General features: G+C 39.3%; 1 protein-coding gene across 4 annotated transcripts in view; it reads left to right on the forward strand.

Annotated features, from left to right (window-relative positions):
- TOX (thymocyte selection associated high mobility group box) overlaps positions 1 to 24,281 on the forward strand; it is a 290,420-nt gene that overhangs the window by 127,394 nt on the left and 138,745 nt on the right. For 2 of the 4 annotated variants that reach the window (XM_070630540.1, XM_070630543.1), the window contains exon 2: positions 21,291 to 21,356. The exons of 1 other annotated variant lie outside the window; for it this stretch is intronic. In XM_070630540.1, coding sequence (XP_070486641.1) covers positions 21,291 to 21,356 — 66 coding nt within the window. Of the gene's footprint in view, positions 1 to 19,442; positions 19,807 to 21,290; positions 21,357 to 24,281 lie in introns of those variants that run through there. One more of the 4 variants, XM_070630542.1, reaches the window with a different exon arrangement.

Genomic DNA, 24,281 nt, shown 5'->3' on the forward strand with positions numbered 1-24,281 from the left:
CTGGATATTTAGAGATGAAGTATGACATTCCAAACAGAGGAACCACATGAATAAATGCAGCTAGGAGGGGAACGGTGAGCTCAGAGGGCATGTGGAGCAGCTCAGTTTGGCAGTGGTTCCGGCTTCACCGAGTTGAGAGCAGATGGTAGAAAGCTTTGGATATCAGAATAAGGAGACTTTATTTTATTCAATTGGCACTGAGAAGCCAGGGCATATTTTGAGCAGGGGAGAACCATATTCAAAGCTGTAATTTAAGAAATTATTCTCAGAATTATATTGGATGGATTGCATTAAGAGAAGCCTGGGTGATAGAGGACCAGCTAGAATCTGGACAAGAGGCGATAAGGGCGTTTATTAGGATTGAAGCAATGGGAATGGATATTTCAGATGTACAATCCACAGGACTTGCTAGGCAAGAGAGAAAGAAGTATCCTCAAGATATTTAAATTAAGAGATTCGATGACTAAAGAGCATGGGATGTGCCATTAATAAAATAGAGGAACACTTTTAGAATGAAGGAGAGTTGAGCCTTGAGCACACTCAATTTGGGATTCTGACAGGTTTCTTTGATGAAGATGGCCACGAGGGAGTGAAAATGAAAAGATGGATTTAGACAGAGGGATCATTCCTGAAAGGATATTTGAGAATCAGTAGATTCTCTGAAGAAGTGAGCTCATTCCTGAGAAGAGGATTCAGGGAGCCATTCCCTTGGGTGGCACTTGGGGGTAAGGAAAGGAGAGTCGGAGCAGGGAAGAGGCGTTTGGGGAGATCAGCGTGAAAATCAAAGAGTGAGAGATCCAAGAGGCGAGGGCTGGCTGTCAGTTCTGAATGATGGAAAGAGAATGAGAAACAGAGTGTAAAGAGTGAAGACACCAGCATAAGACTTCAAGGGGTCAAGAGACAAGCGAGTAAATGGTTAGAAAAGGCATGCAGCAAGCATACCAAGTTATTTTGAGTAATTTTGTGATAATGGAAAGAGATAAATTAGTAACTTGAGGGAGTAGTTGAATATGGGGAAGAATCATTGGTTGTTTGGGTTTGGCTTGGTTTGGTTTGGTTGTAAGAATAAAGAAGAATCTGAGCTTTTTTCAGACCGAAGTGTGATAAAAGATGAGAAATAACTTATTGAACAAGTTACCAAAGGCAGATAGAGTTGAGAGTGCAAGGGGAGGACTATTCTTGAGAAGAGGAAAAAATGTATCTCTGAAACCAAAAGGAAAGAAGAAAGAAAGACTTTGGTTTCAAACAAAAGTTTGGAGATGGAGAGGAGGAGAATTGAGGCAGCTTCTTCAGGTAGATTTTTCTGTACAGTAAGAGGCAAGGTCATTGCTGGGGAAGGTCATCAGGGATTGATTATTCAAGGATCAAGAAAAAGCTTGGAGCAGGAAAAGTGGGGAATGTGACGGAAACTCAATGAGAGCTACCACCTACATCTATCTTTTCATTTTTACTCCCTGCTGGCCAGCTTCATCAAAGAAACTTGTCAGAATCCCAAACTGACTGTGTTCAAGCCTCAGCTCTTCTTCCTTCTAGAACTGTTCCTCTTGTTTCTGTTAATGGCGGATCTCATGCTCCTTAATCAACAAATCTCATAATTTAAATATCTTGTGGATACTTCTGTCTCCCTTGCTTACCAAATCCTGCAGATTTTAGATCTGAAACACCCATGCCCACTGCTTTAATCCTGATCTACACCCTTATCTTGTCTAAACTGTCGCCGTAGTCTTCTAACTGGTCTTCTATCTCCAGGCTTCTCTTAATGCAATCTATCCAATATAATTCTTAGAATAATTTCTTAAATTGCAGCTTTGAATATTGTTCTCTCCTGCTCAAAAAAGGCTGAGCTAATAAGCCCCTAGCTAAGATTGCAAAACACTATCACATGGTGGAATTAATCAATTCAATTTCATGGTTTTCTCTAGCAACATCATGTGGCCTTGAAACATGGACTAAGAAAGCAAGATAGTGGGATTTCTCTAGGATTGGGAAAGTGTAAGACAGTACAAGGAAAAAAAAGACAAAGAATTGAAAAGAAAGAGGATAATAGAAAGAACTTCTTTGAAATGACCAACTCTGAAATCTAGTCTCCATCTCATTGGAGTCAATGGAACAAAGACTAGAGAGAGAGGGGGAGTTGTTACTGGTAATTGGAAGAGCAGATAGAAGACTCAGAAGTTTAAAAATGGAAGAAGTGAAAGGGGAGGAAGTTCTAGTCACAGCAAGGAATTTTATAACTTGATATCCATAGAGGTCAGTTCCGTGTGATAGCAAGTCCACATTACTACCGGTGCCTACCGGAAGTTGAAATGCAGTCATTACTTAAAACTGAAATAGCAACAATAGCAAAAAAGTGAAGGCAATCTTGAAAAGATCAGCAACAGGGATGTTGGAATCAGGAAAGGTAATGAATAGGAAGGTAAGGAAGGTAGGAGGGTGTCCTAGAAAATGGTGGGTAACAACAACTAGGACAAAGAAAATGGAGAATAAGCAGATGATGTGGACTCCAAAAGAGGAGAAGCTGAAAGTGGCAGTGGAGTGATGCTCTAGAAGAAACCAAGTTTAATCTCTACTTCTTGACCTGCGAGATGTGGGAGTGGGAAGGATTACCTGTATTGGAAAGGTGGAAGGAGCTTCAAAGAAGGTTCAAGATTTTTTTTTTTAATTAGGAAACAGTGAGTAGATTTAAAGAGGGCAGATCCAGATTGATGGAGCCACATTAGCAGCTGTGAGACCCTTGAAGGCAGGGACCACATTGTCTTGGTCTTTTTTCCCCTGTGTTTTCTAGGAATATGCGTGGAGCATAGGGCACATTCCTAGAAATAATAAATGCTGAATTAATGAGTGAATCAATGAATAAATTTTTTAAATCATCAGTCAGTGAGGCAGAGAGACAAGAAAGTAATACTTAGAGTATTCATTTGTACTTGATTTTAAGGAACAGGGTTGCAGGAAACACAAGATTTAGGAGTAGGCTCAAGGCACATTCTAAACAGAAGAATAATTCTTAGGCTTTTTCACCTCCTAGTGCTGGACAGATCATTAGTAGCAACTTGTGGGCTCTGGGAGGACAGGCTAAGCAACAATCCAAAGGAGACAGCTGCTGAGATGCCCTATTCCTGTAAGACGCCCTACTCCTGTATTAAGAAACAGGTCATCCACCAGGAGAGAAGAAAGGGACAGGCTCTAGCTCCATCTGATTTCTCTCTTCCCTCGTGCTTCTCAGTTCTTACTCTCAGGCTTTATAGAGCAGGAGCCTAATGCTGTTGATTTAATAAGGCTGGGCAATCTTTTCTTTTTGTTTTCGTTTTCAACAGCTTTATTAAGGTGTCATCTACTTACCATGAAATTCCCCTGTGCTAAATGCACAATTCAATGATTTTTGTTAAATTTACAGAGTTGCACAACCATCCATAAAATCCAGTTTTAGGACATTTTCATTATCCCTAAAAGATCTTTCATGGGTTTGCTCAGTCTTTTTTTTTTTTTAAGATTTTATTTTTCCTTTTTCTCCCAAAGCCCCCCGGAACATAGTTGTATATTTTTAGTTGTGAGTCCTTCCACTTGTGGCATGTGGGACACCGCCTCAGCATGGCTTGATGAGTGATGCCATGTCTGCGCCCAGGATCCAAACCGGAGAAACCCTGGGCTGCCGAAGCAGAGCGTGCAAACTTAACCACTCGGCCACGGGGCCGGCCCCTTGCTCAGTCTTAATGATGACTTTAATATAAGGATAACAGCTACGTTGATTCATTGCTTACTATGATCTAAGCTCTATTTGAAGCAGTTTATATGTACTGACATTTAATCCTCACAATGACCCATGAGATAGGCCCTATTGTTTCCCCATTTTACAGATAGAAAAACTGAGGCATTGGTCACATATATAGTAAGAGGCAGAGCCAGCATTTGAACTCTAGCGTGCTGGCTCCAAAGCTTTTAGCCATCATGCCATATTGCCTTTTAATATATGCTGACCATTGAGAAGCAGGACAAAAATAGCTGTAACTCCCTATGTTCTTTCTCTGCTTTACTCTACATCATCAATATGGAGTGAGAAATACAGCTTTAATGCAAAAATATCCATACATTTGCATATATTTCCCTTAAGTAGCTGATACTGGAAATACTGAAAAATTATGAATAATTTTATATGGAACGGAATGAAGTTGGAGTCTTGGCAGTTATCTGGTTAACAAATTAGATCACCGAGACAAAAAAAAAATCTATTTGGTATTTTGAAATATCTGGTATGGCTGTCCACATTCATCAAATTAACAAGATAATTACCAATTCTCTACTCTACTTTGTTCTGTATCAACATAGCCTGTAACACAAATGGAAGGTTTTGCCCAAATGATATAAATCTAGTCACTTGCAAACATCCCTGGTCACTAACCTAGAAAGACTGTTAGGGATAGTTGGAAATGTTCCCAGAAATTCAGTTTGAGTACGGAACAGCGCAAGAAGTGTAATTGTGGAATTGCCTCTTTATGAAATCAACTACTGACATTTTAATCCTTGTAGAATCCTATATCTACTTACAGATATTTCTGGGAAGATAACATGTCAAATGAGCAGAGTGTTAAATAGGCATATTATTTCCCATAACCCTCCTCTAATGTTAATTTAAGAAAAATCCAATTAATAGTGTGGTAAGGACTATAAGGAAAAGCTTAGGCTAGAGGCTTTATTTTTAGCAACAGTTCTTTTTGGAGGTAAATAGAGGCAGTACTGGCTGAAAAGAACCCTCTTAACTAATTGTCTAGACAAAAAAAATACTAAAAAAATCCACCAATATAGCTCTTTTCCGTATGATGCTGTCGTGGTGGATACATGTCATCATGCATTTGTCCAATACTATAGAATGTACAACACCAAGAGTGAACCACGATGTAAGCTATGGACTTTGAGTGATGATAACGTGTCAATGTCAGTTCATTGATTGTAACAAAAGTAGCACCTTGGTGCAGGATGTCAATAGTAGGTGAGGTTGTGTGCATGTGGGGACCGGGGATATAGGACAACTCGCTGTGAACTTAAAACTGCTCTAAAAAATAAAGTTTATTAATCTTTGAAAAAGCTAAGCAATAAGCTATTTTAAAAAGCAAATATGTTAATGTATACTTTTCTATCTAGGGACGAATAGTGTTTGAATACTTCAAACATTAGGTAATTTCTTTCCTCTAAGATTATCCAAGTACTTTGTGTGCATATTCCTTGTCTTATGCATTATAACCAGTGTGAAAGGTGGACCCCGGCTGCACCACAGATGCTGTCCACCATTTCAAGGCGTGGAGAACCCAGACCGAGTCCTCCCAGAGTTCCGTCTTAGGGAGATTTTTTTCTCTGAACACTTCTAATTTGCTATGTCATCTGATTCCACTCAAACTGAGGGGACCCGAGGCTCCCCTTTCCCACTTCCAGTTACCATTGGGAAGATCATCTACTTTATGAATCACATGGGGCCACCAAAATCCCAGGCAGACTTCCCTTAGCTGCTCCCTACGCTCCTGAGACAGTTTCCTCAATGCCCAGCCACCACACGCTAAGAGAATGAAACTCACAATGTTATTAACCAATGAAGTCACAACTGGGGAGATAAACACGCTGCCTAAAAAATATGGAATACATTCCAAATTCAAAGGACTTACAAATTAATTTTACATTAGTTTCTCTTGAGCTTTTAGAAGGTAACTTATTTATGGACTCTTCTTTAGAAAAACTGAGAAGACTTTATGTTGTTTGAAAATATAACAATATTTCTGGGAGATAGGGGTTGGTAAATAGTGTCTAGCCCCTCCCCTCTGATATCATATATACATATTACAAATATCTCTCTCAAAGAATAATATACATGCCTGCTTGATATCCAGGAAGACTGCTCAAAAAATAGTGGATACTGTGAATTAAATATAATTGCTTTTTGTTACTATAAGGAATTATCCTCTTTAGATAGATAATATTGTGTGGAAATATTTATTGTCTTAAGAACTGCGTGAAACACAGTGGAGAAATTCCAATTCCATTTATAAAATTAATACTGCTATCTACTCAGAATACTAATGGTTTTAATGAAGATGCAGCATCTTGCAAACAAATAATTAGCTTTGCGCATGAAAGGATAAATAGAATCCTAATTAACAAATCACTAATTTTTCTTAGAGCTTTTAGGTTTTAACCGTGACAAGTGGCAGTTTTTATGTGTAGTTTGAAGAGTTTATTTTGTTCTTCTGTAGTTACCCAGAGTAATTGTAACTCCGAAGTTTATGTAAAACGGTGTGTGTTTATTTTGAATTAATGGAGTTGTAATTGTGGAATGATGAGGGCTCTTTAATTCTTATTTTGAACATCATACCCAAAGCACCTGGAATGGTACTATCGTCCCTATAAGAGTTGGATAATTACATTGCATTGTACAAACTATTTAGGCCATATCTACATGATTTTTTTTTTAAACAGACAATAATTGATTTAGATTTGAGCTGCCTTTGTTACTTAAGTGAATCATTTCATAGTTGATGTCATCTTTCATCTCACCTTTTGTCATGAGAATGACCAAATCCTCAAACTCAACTCATTCCATAGACCAGGGTTTCCAGCAGCAGCACTGTTGATATTGGGGTCGGATAATTCTTTTCTTTAGGGGCTGAGGCTGTACAGAGGCATCTCTGGCCTCTACCCACTAGATGCCAGTAGCACTCCTCAGTCCTAACAATCGTTGTGGGGGGAGAATCACCCCCAGTTGAGAACCACTTCCCTAGAAGATGTGGTTGCATTGTAATACCAGTCATGATATTATTAAATGGAATGATCAAAGCTAGGACCAAGCAACTGAAGAAACTAAATCAAACAAAACTTTGAATCCAGAAAGATCCAAGGAAGTTCTAGTAACCTTCTAAATAATGAAATTGCTTAAACTGTATGGTTGATGTGGTTGGCATTACAGAAACCCTTCATTCGGTCAGCTTCACACCTTAAAGGGTTTTTCACTGAAAACAGTGTTCAAGAACTGCTAATGGAGAAAATACAGATACAAGAAGCCTCATAGACTTTCCTGAAAACCCATATCCACAGGGCCTTTCCTTTTCAACGATCTGCCAGTGTGAAAATCCACTGTTTTAAAAAAGTACAGTTTACAATCTACATAACGGTTAGAATGTACATGTTTTGAGAAACTACAAATAGCTTTTGGAACCACTAATGCAAATGCATTATTACAAATGCAGTTTTGTTGTCTGAAAATGGGATGCGCTGGGGGTCTTGTAAAATATAGATTTTAAATATTAGATGTAGGATGTTTTCCTGTCATGTGAACAAAGAGGTTTTTTTGCCTAAATTATGTAGAATGGGTAATAGGCACTATAATAAAACTTTTTGAGGAAAGTCATATTAACTCTGAAGAAAAGGCAACATCATTCTGCTTTTAAAATAAAAATCCATCTTGGATAATTTGATCTTACTCTAATGTTTAGTTTCCATCCTATTCTTACTTCAATATATATTTAAATTATTTGTTTCAAGTTTAATGTCTCAAGTAACATTGAAGGATTTCTTGGAGACAAGACTCATTAGATATATTTAAAATATGTACATTCTGCTCAGAGCTATTCGGAAGGCATTTCAAAGAAAAAAATCCTAAAACCGCTTAAACTGACATTAATATTAATTTACTTAATGGTTATAAAAATATGTTATGCCAGAATTTTTCATAGAAAATATGAAATGTGCAAAAGATATTAATAATGTAATGTTTCTTACAGAAGACGAAATAATAGGTTACAGAGTGTAGAGATTACGTAATTTCTTTGATGTGAACATTATAAGGAACATTAACTGATTACTGAAATAGCTTAAGTATCTAACTAGATTATGCAATTGTTGAACTAGAATAAAAATTGTTATATAGTTCCATAAAAAACAATGAGCGATTGTTATCTTATGGATAATTTAATGCATAAAGCTAATAGGCTAAGAGAAATAAAATGCTATAGGAGATGTATATCATCCTACTATACGATTAAGTATAACATTGCATTTTTCATGCCCAAACTCTCTGAAATCTGCATTTTATGACAGTAAATATTTATGACAGTAACTTTGCCTGAAGCAAGTATAGTGAATGTGATATGATGTTGTTGCCTATAACTGGGAATATTTTCTCCATGAATTAAGAGAAGGGTTCAATAGTGCTTTGCATTTTCAGACAACTTCTCCTGCAGTTTTGTGTGGCATTTTTAATATTATTCCATAAGAGCCGCTCCCCTTTGTTGTCAGAACCATGGTGTTGATTCCAACTCCTAGAGCCCCTGTGTACACAGAGCGGAACCCTGCCCGGTCTTTTTGCACCATCCTCTCACCTTCCAGTGCTGTATCAGACAAGCCTCCGTTGCTATTCATTAGAGTTTTCATCACCGGTTTTTCTCAGAAGTGGGTGGCCAGGTCCTTCTTCCTGGTCTGTCTAGTCTGGAAGCTCTGCTGAAACCTGTCCACCATGGGTGACCTTCCTGGTATTTGAAATACTGGTGGCATAGCTTTTGGCATCACAGCAACACACCCCCACCACAGGATGACAACTGACAGACAGGTGGTGTGGTTCCCCAACTGGTTAAGGAACCTGGGCTAGGGCGGTGAGAGCGCCACATCTTAACCACGAGACCACCAGGGCTGGTCAGCTGCCTCCCTATGTAATCTAAAATAACTTAAATAAAAGCCAAATTAAAAACATTTCAGGAGAAAAATATTTTGTACGCACATGTAGTAAATCAATATGTACATATGTAAAGAACATGTGCACACATATTTACATGCACATACATATGCACACGATCCTTTATAAAGTTTTCCTGTATTTAGTGATTACACTACTATTTTCTTTTGTCCACTGCATTGCTTTTCTCTTCTCTAATATTTAAGGTAGGGCTGTGCCCTTACGTATGTAGTGATTAAAAAATAATGTCTACACATTTCCCATATTAAACACCTTTTCATAGGCTAATTTACAACATATTGAGCCTAATTCTACACTACTTTCTGCCTATCAATCTTTCCAACTAATCATGGAAACAGTCAAATAATCTTGCCATGAGGGGGAAGTACCATAGTTTCCAGAATGTAGCACAGCGTTTATATGTTTAGAACTTTACAATTTACAAGTGCTTTTGCATGTCTCATTTGAATCTGAAATAATTTCATGAAGAAAGTGTAATTCTTACCCTCGTTCGCAAGACTAGTCTGCTAGGAAGCGTCAGAACTGGGACTCCTATCTGGGTCTCCTTATTTCAAAGATTCCATGATGGAATCTCTCCTAAATTCTGTCCTGTTCTGCCATACCTACAAGGGAGTAAGGGGCCCTGATTCCTACAAACCACACGGGGAAAATGGGGGCATGAATCACGCTCTGTGTGCCAATCCATTCGGCTTTTTATTAGCATGCCGGTATAGATTTGGAGATGATTCAGAGAGCAAAATGTTCACCAGCAGCTTGACGTCAGCGTGAAAAAATAAACCAGCTTGATCTGGAGCAGCATGGGCACAATCTGCTTCCTGAACTGGACTTGCCTGTGTGGTACCATGAAGCTTTTAGCTATTATCTAAGCTCTCATAAAATGAACTTCTTTTCAAATTATTCAAGCTAGAGTGACTGAAGAAAATTCAGTCCCTGTAGAACAGGAAGAAATGGAAAACCAGAGTGTGATCTGGTTTACAGAAGCTTTTGTCCACTGCCCCTTGAGGGTCAGTTATTTTCATGGATGGAAATTGATTTGGAAATGAAAGCACATGGAATAAATGTTACTGCAGAATAACAGAATGATGAGCTATCTGAAATGCTTTTAGTTCTCACAATATTGCACTGAATTTATTTGATCATTCATTTAATGTTATTTAGTAAATACTATGTGCTTGGCATATGCTAAGTGCTGGAGATAGAAAAATAAATAAGAAAGTCTGTGCCCTCAAAGCATTCATAGTCCAATGTAGGAGAGATGGAGAGAATGGTGGTACAATGAGATCTAGGCTCTAATAAGCAACAGATGCTGTGGAGAACCCAGGGAGGCACAGAGAAGGGCCCCTAAATCATCAGTGATGTCAGGGAAGGCTTACCTCCTTGTCTAGGAGCGTCCAAATTTATGCCTGTTGTTCAATCATAATTAGTAATAGTACCTCCTTTCACTCTCTGAAGTATTCCAGGCTGGTTGATCTATGATCGTGTTGTAACTAGGAAATAGACAGGCAAATAACAGCGAGCAGGAGGTGGAAAGGTGTTCCAAGCTGAGGAGATGATGGGAAGGAACAGAGGCAGGGATTTGTGGGCCACATGTAAATCATCAGGCAAGGATGAAATATAAAGTGACATGAACCACAGACGGGAGTGATGTTAAAAATATTTAACCCTTGTTGTGGCACTGGCACTGGCCATTTGGAGTGGACACCAGTCATAAACAAGTGGTACAGCTCTTCATATCATGAAGGCCCTTGTGTTCTAAACTAAGGAGGTGGGAATAACCTTGCAAACCTTGGGGAGCGTTGAAGGATTTTAAGCAGTGGAGGAGGTGAAGCAAGGCTAGTTTAGCGTACTCACACTGCTAGTCCAGATCATCAAGCAGCAAACAGAAAGGTAATGGACGTCCTTTGAGTAACTGTGAGACCTGTGCATTGTGCTGGTGCTTCCCCAAGCAGCTCTGGTCCTCATGCCAATCCTGTGGCAGAGTCACTGAGGCTCACAGAGGCCTTATCTTCCCAAGTTCACAGCTACTTCGTGGCAGAGATAGGGCTCAAACCCCACCCGGGATCACTGGACTCTACGGTCTTCCTAACATACCTTCTGCCTCTGCTGGCTGCTCTGGTCCAGACAGAGTTGACTATGGAATATGGTATGGAATTACAGGAAATACCCATTGTCGTTAAGTGGGCGTTGTCACTAGAATAATCGAATGAAGTCCACTGTCCTGGTAGTCATTGAATTTGTTATGATGTTTGTTAATTCTGCAGTCACTTTGGGATACCTAAAACTTGCTTGTTGATTGATCCTCCTATTTTTCCAAGGGTCTTGTTTCCCTTTAGCAGGTCTTCTCCTATAAGGTAATTTTCTGCCATCAGAAAGACCTGGAATTTAGGTTCTCCTCTGCCCCTTCCAAATGACTTAGTTCTTTAAGGCTCAGTTTCCTTATTGGTAAAAGGACAAGAATACTGCTTGCCTCGCAGGGTTGCGATAAGGACTAAATGAGTGAATGCATGTGTTCATCTGGCACACAATAAGCATAAAATAATGCAAACTGCTATCACTGAGAAAGGGGCTTGGCACACAGTAGGTGTAAAACGATCATTTGTTGAGTGAATAAATGAATGATTACCACATTTTTATCGGGGAAGGTGTCGATTACCATTGAATTTTAATGTACCAGCAAGACCATGCTCAATGGTTCACTCCTGATAGTATCATGTGGTAATATTTTCTTCTCTCCATTTTTCGGCAAAAGAGCATCATATGGTGCCATTCCAGAAAGTTAAACAAAGGAAACCAATCACTCCTCACCATGCGGTATAAATAAGGCTTTGACTGGAAGCAGACACGCTGTTTCCAGAACAAGACTTCCAGTTTCGGCTCCGACATGTTTCTGGCAACATATCATATTATAAAAAGGATGTTGTAAAAAGGGAGGATGAAGTATTTAGGAGAATGCTACCAAAAAAAAGAATGTCAAATGGGAGTGGGAGAATGATCTGTGGGAGTTGTTAGAACCATTATAGACAAGAAGACAATAAAAAGCAACTTTGGAATTGAAACTCTATAAATATGTGTAATGAATGTGCCTTGGGAAGGGAACATCTTACGCATGAAACCTTAAGGTGAAGCAAGGGAAATTATGTGATAATTGTCAAAAATATGGATAAGTCAGCAGGGAAAGTCCCATGAAATCATGGTTAAATATCAAAGGAGACTAGGCAAAAATAGATATAACTGTACAGTATTTGAAGCTGTTAAAGAAAATTCAAAAATTACACTCCTTTTGATATAATAAATGGATGGAGCGACTTCTTGATTTCCTTAAAATGAAAGATAGACACCAACGGAGCTTAGCTTCCTTTCACGATGGACAAACCCATACTCAGTGACTTGAAGGATTTTTTTTTTCTTGGTATTTAATCCAGTTCTTTAAAATGTCATTATGTTTTCAGTTAGAAAACAGAAACTCTCTGGAACCTGAAAAAAGTAAATGTCAAATATGATCTCAGAAAGGAAATGGAGTGGATGTAGACCTGAACATCTCGTATTTCCAACTGGTCAGTTTCACCCTGAACAAACCAAATATGTTTCAACACCTGTCCTACCATTAGGAGATTTTAATTACCAAAAGTCTATTCCTGTAACATCATTGTTATATTTAGTCTCAATGTTATTTTATGAGTAATAATGATAGGGAAGTGAGAATCTCTGTCTTAATAACTCTGTACCTTCCTATTTGTATTTTTATTTGGTATTACCGCTTTTAATCTCAAAATCATTCAATAATTGTTTGTCCTCAGATCTTTTTAAGAAGTTTTGGTCCCACTTAATTGGGTCCTAACCGGTCTAAATATAACTTCTCTGTTAATCTTTTTTCTACATCTGTCATTCTAGTCTCATAACCTTTTCAATGCTCTGAACTTCTGCTAGTCTCTTCCATTTTTCTTGTTTTGAGGTTCCCAGAACAGAGCATGCTCTTCCAGACCAGACATGTGGAGGAAAATAGTCTCACCTTTTTCTCTATATGTCATACACTGAAAAATGTTCACTGTGCTTAAAAAGGAGAACTAGCAAGAAAAGAGCCAAACCCCACCCCCCACCCCACCCAGTAATGACTTTCATACTTTTCATTGCACATCTATGCAGGATTTAGGTACTGTGGTAAATGAGGTGAGAGCTGACATGATGTGGAAATAACTGAGCTTAGGTACGGATTGCCAGCAAATCTGAATGTACTTCTCAAATTGTTCCCTAACTAGATGGATTCAGAAAAATTTGTCTAAAACATGGCAAGTCCGAGGAACGTTCTGAACCAATCCTTTGAAACTACACTGAGTTTCAACTATACACTACAGTTTTACAGCTTTACACTTTATAGAAATTCAGAAATTACTTGGGAATTCATTTCCAAAACAAGGCTCCTATGTGGAGTCAGAAATCATTGCTCTTCATTTTCCAATATGAGACACCTTGTGGAGGCTTTTTAGTAAAAACCAGAGGCATAGGTCATGCATGTTTTGATTCGGTTAAACTTACTTCTATTAACTTCACCAGCATGGATTTGGAGTGATAGCTAAGCTTTTATCCACACGTTCTTTTCTTTCTTAAATAATGCAAAATAAAATAATGCATAAAGTAGATTGCTTTGTGTTGGAAGTTTGGGATTAATGAAGGTTTCTAGAAACTTGCATTTTTTTCTTTCAAATAGAGTGATGTTTTCCTTATAAAGGAAAATCTTAGTTCTGCTTATTACTATTTCATGAGCTGGTTTCTGTCTTTGCACAGGAATTTAAAATGAAATTAATGATTCTTAAAAATAATATAATGAAAGCAGAACAAGGATGGGACGAGATTAGTGTAGCATTGAGGTTAAGAGCACTGTCCCTTATTACCTGTGTGCTATTGGGCACTGTCTTAGTCCAAGTTCCCCAGAAAGCAGAGCCTGCAGTGCAAGCTCACATGTTAACACTGGGAGTGCAAGCCCAGGGAAACAAGAGTGAGGGAGAAAGGAAGCGAGACAGGGAGGCAGGAATAGCATCTTCCAAGCTGCCATAGTTCCAAGAAATCATAGCTGGTTGGTGGCCATGCGGGAGTTCTCTAAAGAAGACACAGGGCACGCTGTGGGCTGGGCCTCTCCGTTGGGCCGTATTTCCTGTGCACTCTCAGGATGTGTTGCCTCAGCATGACTCTGGGGAAGGCAGAACCACCTCGACTCCAGCCCAGGTGCGGAGCATCTTGATGTAAGTTGGTGCCGGGCTTGGGGCATCTTAGACTATAGCTGTGGTGGCAGCAGAAACGGTGTGTCTGGGGGTTTGGGGGCTTCGTGACCATGGGATAGTGTCAGCCATTTCTGAAAGCAAAGGCCAATGGCCAAGGCCTGAGGGTCAGGCAGGCTGAGCAGACCTGGGGAACATGTGCTTGGATCCATCACAGACAAGTTCTTTAACTCCTTTTTGTCTCAGTTTTGTCATCTGTGAAATGAGAGTCATAATAGTCACCAATTACAAGATTGTTACAAAAATTAAATGCCTTAATATAGTTAATGTGATTGGAAGTGCCTGCAAGGGATAAAACTGATTCAAAGCATCACGGCCTCATCTCAAGTGTGGAGCCCCTAAGGTGACTACTTAAAAGAATACAGTGTTCATTTGAGTTCATAAGTTTACTGTGTTTGTTTAAACAAACAAGCATTGCATTGTAGCCACACCGGTAGCAGCAGAGGGAAACTGCTGTTACGTGCTGAGATTCGTGCCACTGAGTCTCGGTGTAGGACAGTACTTAACGAGTCTAAGTTCAAAATACACGCCTAGCCTTATTATTGAAAATTTCAGTGATCGAAGTTAACAAAGTTAACATGATATACGATTCTTCCCCAAGTAGATATATCCCTAGGATAAAAATAAGAATATAAATCCGTTTCCAAAACAGAGTCCAGATTCTAAGTTGGGGGTATAGTACTCTCTCTCCCCCCTCCCCCCGCAGTGGCCGGGTCTTCCCAGCAGCCAGGCTACGCCCAGATCATATTCCCTCTCCATGCCATTCAGATCTGCACCAGAGTGTCTACCACTCCATTCAAGTGACAGGAGCCCAGCCAAGAGGGATTTCTCTTTCCCTGCTCAGCTCTGTGTGCTCCCAGGTAGTAACCACATCCGTTCAAACACTAATAGAGGAACTCCACTTCCTTTTCCTGGGGTGCTGATAGCCCAAGCTCAGCTGGTCTCCTTTCCTTTCAGTGTGAGCCACTTTTCGTGGCCCGCTGTGCTCAGTACCACTTTCATTCAGCCTGGCTGGGCCTGGAGGCCGACCACCTTCGACTCTTGTGCATCAACACATTCAGCCTTGAAGCTGCCAGATAAATAAACACATATTCCCTCTCCAGTGTCTCCTGACCTTTGTCCTTGAGAAAGAAAGGGTGGGTGGTCAGTGCAGGCGTTCTCCTTGCTCTGTTTTTATTGGATACTTGTTACCATGCGCATGAACAGCCGTGAGAGCTGTGTTCGTGTGCCCATCATTGCCCTTCTGACGATGCTCGTAGCTTTCAAAATGCTTTGCTCTACATGAAACAACAGAAGTCTTTGACTTCATTGACCGAACTTAAGTTGTTTCTTCCATTACGTAAAAAAAAAATGACTTGTGGTCCTATATTGAGCCAAGCAATGCAAAAATGGATGTTCTATTTTGAGGATATTACCCTCTCTTATAATGACTTATTATAATGCATCTTCTAAGAAATGTCAAATTAACTCCCTGTTGGAAACATTTCCATTTTTAACTCAAAAAAAAAGTCCAAGTATCAAATATTCCTTCAGAAAACACCCAGAAATGTAAGGTTTTCCCTTTTCTAGGCAGTACAATGTGGTACTGTTTCATGAATTCCATGAGGTTCCCCCCACTTCCCTAGCAGCAGTTTTCTGCTTTTCTTCTAATGGTTTCCCTGAAAAGATCCCATTTCCTGTACCAATGCCAATCGTTGATTTATACTTCTCATGCTGTCTTTGATTTTCCTCGTTTTAGTGGTTTTGGTAGCCTAATGTTGCCCATTTTTGCTCATCATTCACCATGTTCAAACCATGTTGGATGCCTGCTTTCAGTTTTTAAATAGAAGAAATAATAACTACCTAGTTTGAAAAGCTCTTTGGGATTATGGGTTTGGTTAATATCCTCTAAAAACAATTTCAAAAAACTGTAGTAGAAGATTATAAATGGCTTTTTATGGGATTGCATCCCCTGGTGCTTTGAAATAGAAACACAATAAAGAGTATGAAAGCACTTGGTCAGAAAGGCTAATCCTGACTTGATGCCATTTACATTTAGATTTAAACACCTCAGCCTATTTCTTCTTTCAAGCTTTGCTTCAGGTTTTAAATTGAGAATACACAGGAATGAAAAGTCCTCGTGTGCTTAGGTATATTTTGAAAAGCTATAATGCCTAAGTTCCATTGACTTCTAAGAATAATAACTGTGATAAATGTAAGGAGTAAGGGAATGTGTTAGTTTTTTTCATTTTGTTTTGTTTTTTGGTGAGGAAGATTGGCCCTGAGCTAACCTCTGTGCCAATCTTCCTTTTTTTGCTTGAGAAAGACTGTCCCTGAGCTACCATCTGTGCCAGTCTTCCTTTATTTTGCATGTGGGATGCTGCCACAGTATGGCTTGACAAACAGCGTGTAGGTCCATGCCTGGGATCCAAACCATTGAACCTCAGGCTGCTGAAGCAGAGCACGGGAACTTAAGCACTGTGTTAGTTATGTTTAATAAAACAGTGTTATCACAACAGTTATTAGTAAGGTTCACCTAACATGTGGTCTAGATTAAGTGAAGTTAGATCATTAGTGTAATAATGCAAATTCTGTGTGTTCAAGACTGCAGGGTGTGCAAACAAGCCGTGTACAAACAGTCGCAGAGTCTGATCTCTCACTTATTATGAGAGATGGAGTATAAGACGGTAGCTGTAGAATCCGATCCTCTACTTTTTATGGGCGATGGAATATAAAGCAGTAGGTCATCATGGAAAACTCTTCTACTGGAAATCCAGACCTCGATTCTATTCTCAGATGGACTGTGCGTTTCTTCAATATATAAAACAGTCTGTTTCTTCAATCATAACATGAGGGGTTCAGATAGGATGCTTTCAGGGCCCTTTCCAAGACCAAAATTCTAGGAGTCTCTGCACTGTAATTCTGCTTTAAGTGATGGCTGGACATACGCCCATGCCACAGGAGTCAGTCTAAGAATGTTGCATCAACACGAAATCTTTTGAGATCCCCGGTACCAGCTCCTGGACAGGGTGTGGTTGGTGGAGCCATGACAAATACAGTGATGACATTAACCTGATGAGTATATTTGGGGAGTCGGGGAGCCCACTGGGATCTTGGCTTATTTTTCTCCCTGGGCCCAAGAGTTTTTCCAACTACAAGGAGAATGACTAGGCCTGTTCTGACACACATATGTATTTTTATTTGGGAACTCAAAATTCTTCAGAAAGAGGGCATACACTCATTTATAGCCTGCTCTTTTGATTCTTGGACAATCTATATGTTTTTTAATTAAATAAAAATCTTGAGGAAGAACTGGATCCAGAATTTGTGTAGTGGTGTCCTGGCTATTTCTGTACATTTCTTAAATGTTTTTTTTTTTAACTCTTTTATTTTTTTTGGTGAGTAAAATTGGCCCTGAGTTAACATCTGTTGCCAATCTCCCTCTTTTTGCTTGAGGAGGACTGTCCCTGAGCTACCACCTGTGCCAATCTCCCTCTATTTTGTACGTGGGATGCCACCACAGCATGGCTTGATGAGCAATGTGTAGGTCTGCACCCGGGATCTGAACCCTAGGTCTGCACCCGGGATCTGAACCCGTGAACCCCGGGCTGCCAAAGCAGAGTGTGTGAACTAAACCAATATGCCACTGGGCTAGCCTCCATTTTTTTTTTTTTAATTTTTATTTTTGAGGGCTTCTGCTCCTATAGTAACAAATTTTGATATGCTGTAAGACTTTGAGTTGACCCCTTTCAAAAGCCTTCAAACCATTCTTTAAAAGCTGAATCTTCTTTCTCTTCTCAAGTCACCACCTTCTCTAGGAAGGTAATCTATTTAATGAAGCAAATATTATTTAATTTTTGCTAATTAGACATTTCCAGAGGACTTATTATGTGCTGGCCCCAAGCTGTGGAGGCACTAAAGATAACTAGCATGTACACTGTGTCCTCTGGTAGCTCACAGCCCAGTGGAGTTAGTCCCCTGGAAACAAACCCTGCCTGGAACCAGAGGGCTGCCAGGGGAGCCCAGAGGCTGGAGACAGCCCAGCCCTGACTAAGGGGACCTGAGGAGCCTAAGAAACATTTCAACAACTAAAAGGGAAGGAAGCCATTCTGGACAAAGAGGTATGAATGTCCGTGGGATGTTCTGGGCACAGAGAGTGGGCACAGTGAGGCCAGAGACTCTCGCAGTAAAGTCAGCATGGCTTCTGCTTCCCTAAAAGCAAGCAATAGCATGAAATAGATTTCATCTCTTTGTGTGTTTCTACATTGAGTTCCTCCAGAAATCAACTTTTGGAAGTGTTGTGATTATCTTGATAGTAATAGAAGAAGCCACCTGTTTTAGAGTTCACCAGAGAAACAGAACCAACAGGACGTATACATACATAAAAAGAGATTTATTATGAGGAATTGTCTCACATGATTCTGGAGGCTGAGAAGTCCCAAGATTTGTAATTGGGAAGCTGGCAACCCAGGAGAGCCAATGGGATAGTTCCAGTCCAAAAGCTGGCAGGCTTGATGCCCAAGAAGAGCTGATGTTTCAGTTTGAGTCTGAAGGCAGGAAAAGACTGATGTTCCAGATCAAACAGTCAGGCAGGAGTTGTTCCCTCTTACTCTCAGGAGTGTCAGCTTTCTGTTCTATTAAAGTCTTCAACTGATTGGATGAGGCCCACCCAAAAAAAGGGGAAGAAGTAATCTGCTTTACTTGGTCTGCCAATTCAAATGTTAATTTTATCAAAAAATACTCTTATAGACACACTCAGAATAATATTTGACCAAATACCTGGGCATCCTGTGGCCCAGTCAAGTTGACAACATAAAATCAACCATCACACCACCTCTCACTCTTTTAAAGCTTAATTCGAAAACATCAAGGAATATTCCGTCAGCTTGATTACTAACTTGACAGCTCACCATGACTCTTGTTTTTTCTGAAAGTGTCACAATACCACCGAAATTCTAGATAAGATCTCAACGTCACTGAGATATTACCAACAATCTGCTTTGATAATTATTAACAGTATTTTCAGAATCGATAGTTAACTCATCATATGATTCAGAATATATTTATATCTTCTAGTGGTTAAGTGCATGGGCCAGAAAACCGGGCTTTGAATTCCAGCCCCACCTCTTAAGAGCTGTGTAACCTTCAGCATCAAGTTTTAGTGGTCTGTGCCCTTTCATCTTCATTTGTAAGATGTAGGTAATAATAATACCCAACTCTTGGTTGTTGTGAAGATTAAATCAGTCGATACATATCAGTTAATACATGTAAAGATACTGGTAGGCAATGGGGACATAGAATGTACTCAATAAAATAGTTAGCTTTACAGCCACATAGCTCTTATTGTAAAATGCTATTTCAGCCTTGGCGCAATATTACTTAAGCGTTGGTGCTTGCGGAGGAAAGAGTCCTTATCAAGAGCAGTAACATTGAATATACTCAGTTAGCATACAGTTTGGATCGACTAAAACCAAAACTTCAAAGCGTTAGTTGGCTTGAGACTGACACAAGATTTAGAAAATGAGTTAGAGAAGATGAAATAGAAAGTAACACATTTATAGAATATGCATAGGCAGAGGAGAATCTGATTCACTTCGCTACTTCTGTTCAGTTCGGTTTGTTATAGTCAGAGAAACTGTCCATATTTTAAATGGTTCTTTGGCATCTTAACATTAAAAACATTTGCAAACAAACCAACAGTGAGTGGGGGTGGAGAAATGCTAACTGATGCTCTCTGTCAGCTTTTGAGTCGTCGGGCGGGTTGATTGGGGCTGGACTATCTTTGGGTTGAAGGCGTTCACCTGCCTGATGGAAAAGCAAGCTTGGGTAAGTCGCTTGGACTCAGGGCTGCTGAGCCAGATGACAAAGCAACCCAGATGTCCAGCTAGACTTTTCTAAGTGTGCTGTTTCTGATTTGTCCTAACAACCAGAGCCTTCAGCAAGTGATTTCCTTATCTCTTTAGATAAGGTTGTTCACATAACATGAAATATATCCGCAGGGGCTGGGTGAGGAAATCCTCTGGGTCTTTGAACTTAACCTCATGAGTGCTTTAAGGTCCTTAGGGAGGTCTTTACTTGTGCAGCTCACGTAAACGTGAACAGCCAGGGCACCCACTGCTGCTGGCTACAGCCAGATGCTTCAGGGTGTGCCTAGCGTTGTTCAACCCTCTTATGCTGGCAGCTCAGAGGTGGTGGAATGCGATGTCTGTGACACAATTTTTTTCTTTTTTCTGGGTATATAAAGCATGTCCATAATTACCATGTATTTGCACCTCCATCAATACCACTGTTCTGTCTTGAGAAGTAATTTTCAGATCTTCAAGTTCCCATGTCTGAAATTAGTCTGCCAATGGAAGTATATTCAGACTCAGCTCTTTGAAGCTGGCTGTATTAGTCCATTTGATTATTCCCTTGGGAAAATTCTTCCTCTAACTAAAAAAGGAATGCTTTGCTCATTTATCAAGTGATAAACATAGCTGAGGCTTAAGTCTGAATGGAGTGATTATTGCTTTCAAAAACCCAAATGGTGAAAAGTATGTTGTTGTTGTTGTTGCTTGAACGATTTGATAGGCCTGCAGTCGCACTGCCCAGTGAATTTCCTCGTCCCGTTTTGTTCTTCGCTTGTAAACTTGCGTATGAGTTTCTATGCGTTTGGAATACATTAGTTCTGTGTCTTCAAAAAATGTCAGAGAGGAAAATTTAATCGTTGAGCCCATATCTTTTTATTGTTATTCATTGTTATTATCATTCTTAGCCCCGGTTGTACGGGTACTTGCTCTTTTCAAATATTATTATAAACTTAAAAATTTTAATCATAAGGCTATTGTGATGAAGCCAGTTTTAGTCTATTATGAAAATGCTGCACTTTTTCACCTTTTAGAGCTAAACTCAGAATGCATTGAGCTGTGCCTTCGTATATTTTCCATTATCCTTTTCTTTCAGAAACCGTGCCATTCATTTGATACTTATTACAACCGAACTGCAGTGTGTACATGGGACGCAAAATGAGCCATTTTGTTTTAAAACAGATTGCAGATGAAAGGAAACCATTCATTTCTTGCTTGCTTGCTGTAATTACTAGAGCACTAATTACCCCAGATCACTGACATCCAGGGTCAGGAAGGATGACAACAGAAGCATCAAAGAAAAGATGGGGCTCACTTGCTAGGACAGTTTTTCCGTATCCCAACCACAGTATTTTTTTTATGGCTACCGTTTTCCAGCTTGGTGGTGAAAAAAAAAAAAAAGAAGCAACAACAAACATGCACACAGTCGAGATTGCTGAATGTTTACTATTATTTCATTCGCAGTTTGACGGTGAGAACATGTATATGAGCATGACAGAGCCGAGCCAGGACTATGTGCCAGCCAGCCAGGTGGGTTAATTAATCTTCTCTGCCTTGTTTCAAATTGTAATTAAACAAATTCAAAGAGTTGCATTGCAAATGAGTAGCACTATCAGTAACTGCCGCAATCAGGAATAATCATAATTTATAAACAAAGCATTTAAGCCTTGTTTCCAGTTAATGAGATAGAGCTGATAAAACACCCGCGTTGGCATTTGTTGAAAGATACTACCTTGTTTCTTCTCCAGAACGGCAAGCAGCTGTTTTGCCAGCATGAGCTTTCCTAAACAGTTGTTTTACCTTTAGGAAATAAAGTCTTTACAGGTGCAGGTTATTTGTGCTTCTGACTGTAGACAAGTTAATCATTATAAGCTGCACATGTCCCAAATCACTTTCATTATCAACTATTGGGGCAGTTTTCAATAAAATGTTCTGTTTATACCCCAAATCACGTGGCCGGTGCGCGCTCTGTGGCTGCTTCAGCATCTACTGGGTGGGTACTTTTCAAGCCAAAACGCGTGATATGATTGAAACCTTTCAAGGGCACATTTGTATCCATTTCACTGGGAGTGGGTGACAAAGTATTTAATCATGAGAAGTGACAGCAAAAGTCCAATGAAAATGTAAACGGTTACATTTATAAAAGTGAGTGCTGGGCTGTTTATTTTTAGATACTTAAGACCAGGCCCTTTAATCCAGCCAAGGCTTTTAAAACAAAATTATAACTTCCCTAGGGTGCCAGTATAACATAATATATAAGAACATTGTAAGCAAAAATAAATAAATGAAAGTGAGGGAGAATTCATAGGAGCGTTTGTGTGCTTGAACGTATTTTTTTCTGGAATAGTAAAATCGTGGTCACTGGGAGTTTCATCTCTCAGTAACTATGGCGTAAACTCTAACGTACTAGATTTCAATGCCCACATATCGGCCCAAATAGACTTGAGAACTGGATGGGGTGGGGGAACAGGGAACAAAAATCAAACTTCCATTTTCCTTTACGGTGGTTGTCAGTGAATTAAGTCTAATGTATATGTTAGGGGTGCACTTTGTGAAGCTTTGAAATTTCTCTAAGAGCAAAATGTCTCGTGCTTAACTCAAAACAGAGGCAGGCCCGCCTCTCTGTGAACTTTGCATTTAGAAGTCATTATGATCACTGTCTTCTCTGGCAGACATTCTGGAAACGACACTATATTGTTCAGACGAGAAGGTCATCATTGGGTTCAAAGATCCGGACCACATTTCCTTCTATGCCGCTGAGTTGATCAGTCTCAGAATGCCTTTGGAAGGCTGAGCTTTGCATTTAGAATTCTTACTTAACTAAATTCATTCAGCTAAGTAGCCTCCAAGATCCATAGGTAGTTCTGAATAGGACTGTTTGATTAAAAAATGAAAAATGTTACTATTAATTTTCTTCTAACCATCAATCCCAAAACTGTACTGACAAGTTTAGTATTACTATTAGATTAAGGCACCCCGGTATTATCTCTTTGGTGCCTTTAGGGTTTTGAAGTGTAAGGGCTAATTGAATTTGTTTGAAACAGTAGAAATACAAACTCAATAAATGATTGCTGTTATAAAGCAGCTGCTCCCTTTCAGAGAATCATTATGCCCATCTTAAAGACTTTTGGATAAAGGACTGGAAATTCAAAGCATATACATCATAACAACTTGGCTCCTTAGATTTTAAAATTCAAGTAGAATGGATAATATTAAGCCCTGGCTCAAATCAAACAACTAACATTATTGTTCTTAATATTTCAGTCAGGAGTTACTAAGAATGTTTTAAATACCAGTGATAATTTCTGAAGGAGTCAAGAACTCCGTTACCTCGTGTGCTTTGTAAAGATACGGCAGGTTTGTGTGCCAGAAGCAAAGTACTTTTTAATAATGTAGCACATATGGAAATGTTTTTAGAATATGCTATTTAAAAAATTAGACTAATGCAAGATAATAAGGGGGGGGATAAACTTCACAAATTACCTAAGTTGAATGGCCTTAGCTAAATTTTACATTTAATGTTCCTTTTGTTTACTATAGTATAGTGTGTTCTAGAATTCCTTACCTGGTATTCTTTTGGGGAATTTTAATCAATTTACCCCTTTCGGCAACCATAAATAAGGTTTTAGTCATCCTATAGGGAAAAAAAAAATAGTTTTGTTCCTTTTCCTACATAACATCAAACATCTGCATAGTTTAGTAATCCAAGACAACTTGCCTCATAGCATCACTCAACAATTATAATTCCTGTTCAATTTTCAAATCAGTACATGCTTTGGGACTTATACACTAAGTTGCTAAGTAGCAACATATGGTGCACTACTGCTCCTGTGATGTTGCTGCAAGCAAATAGCATAATTCTAAACTTGAAATGATTTTTATAGAAAGCCAATGCTGGAATGGCTCCAGAAATGAAAGTACACTGTAAAAATTAATGGTATTCTTTCAGACAGTCCCAAAGGGCTCTTTGGCTCTATCTACTGCGTACATTCTATACCTCTTAAGCTAGTGTATACAAATCCTTAAATTTTTTTGCATATAACTATGTAATTGATAGGCAGCTTTTAAATTGAATATACCACCCCATAATAAGCCTGACAAGTATGTAATAAAAACCCATGACATTTCCACTTCTCCCTGCCTCCATTCTTGGAATATTGACTATTTTCTCTTATAATAGCTATAAGTGTGCTGGCCACTCAGTGCTTTAATTTAAACATCATTTAACTGTTTTTTTGACTCTGGATAAAATTTGAACCATGCAGTGCAAGATTTCTTCGTGTTTCCAGGCCCTGGCTAAGGGGGCCCACATTGCTTGATATCTTATGAACTTGCAGGTTCTCTCCTGCATGGTTTGTGGGAAACTGTGAGTGGGCTAATTAAAGGAAAGCCAGACATGAAGAGTAGCCAACACTCCATCGTAAAATCATTCCTTTCTTATTCTTAACTTGCCAT

The sequence above is a fragment of the Equus przewalskii genome, chromosome 8 (genome assembly GCF_037783145.1).
Source record: "Equus przewalskii isolate Varuska chromosome 8, EquPr2, whole genome shotgun sequence".
NCBI classification, from domain to species: domain Eukaryota; kingdom Metazoa; phylum Chordata; class Mammalia; order Perissodactyla; family Equidae; genus Equus; species Equus przewalskii.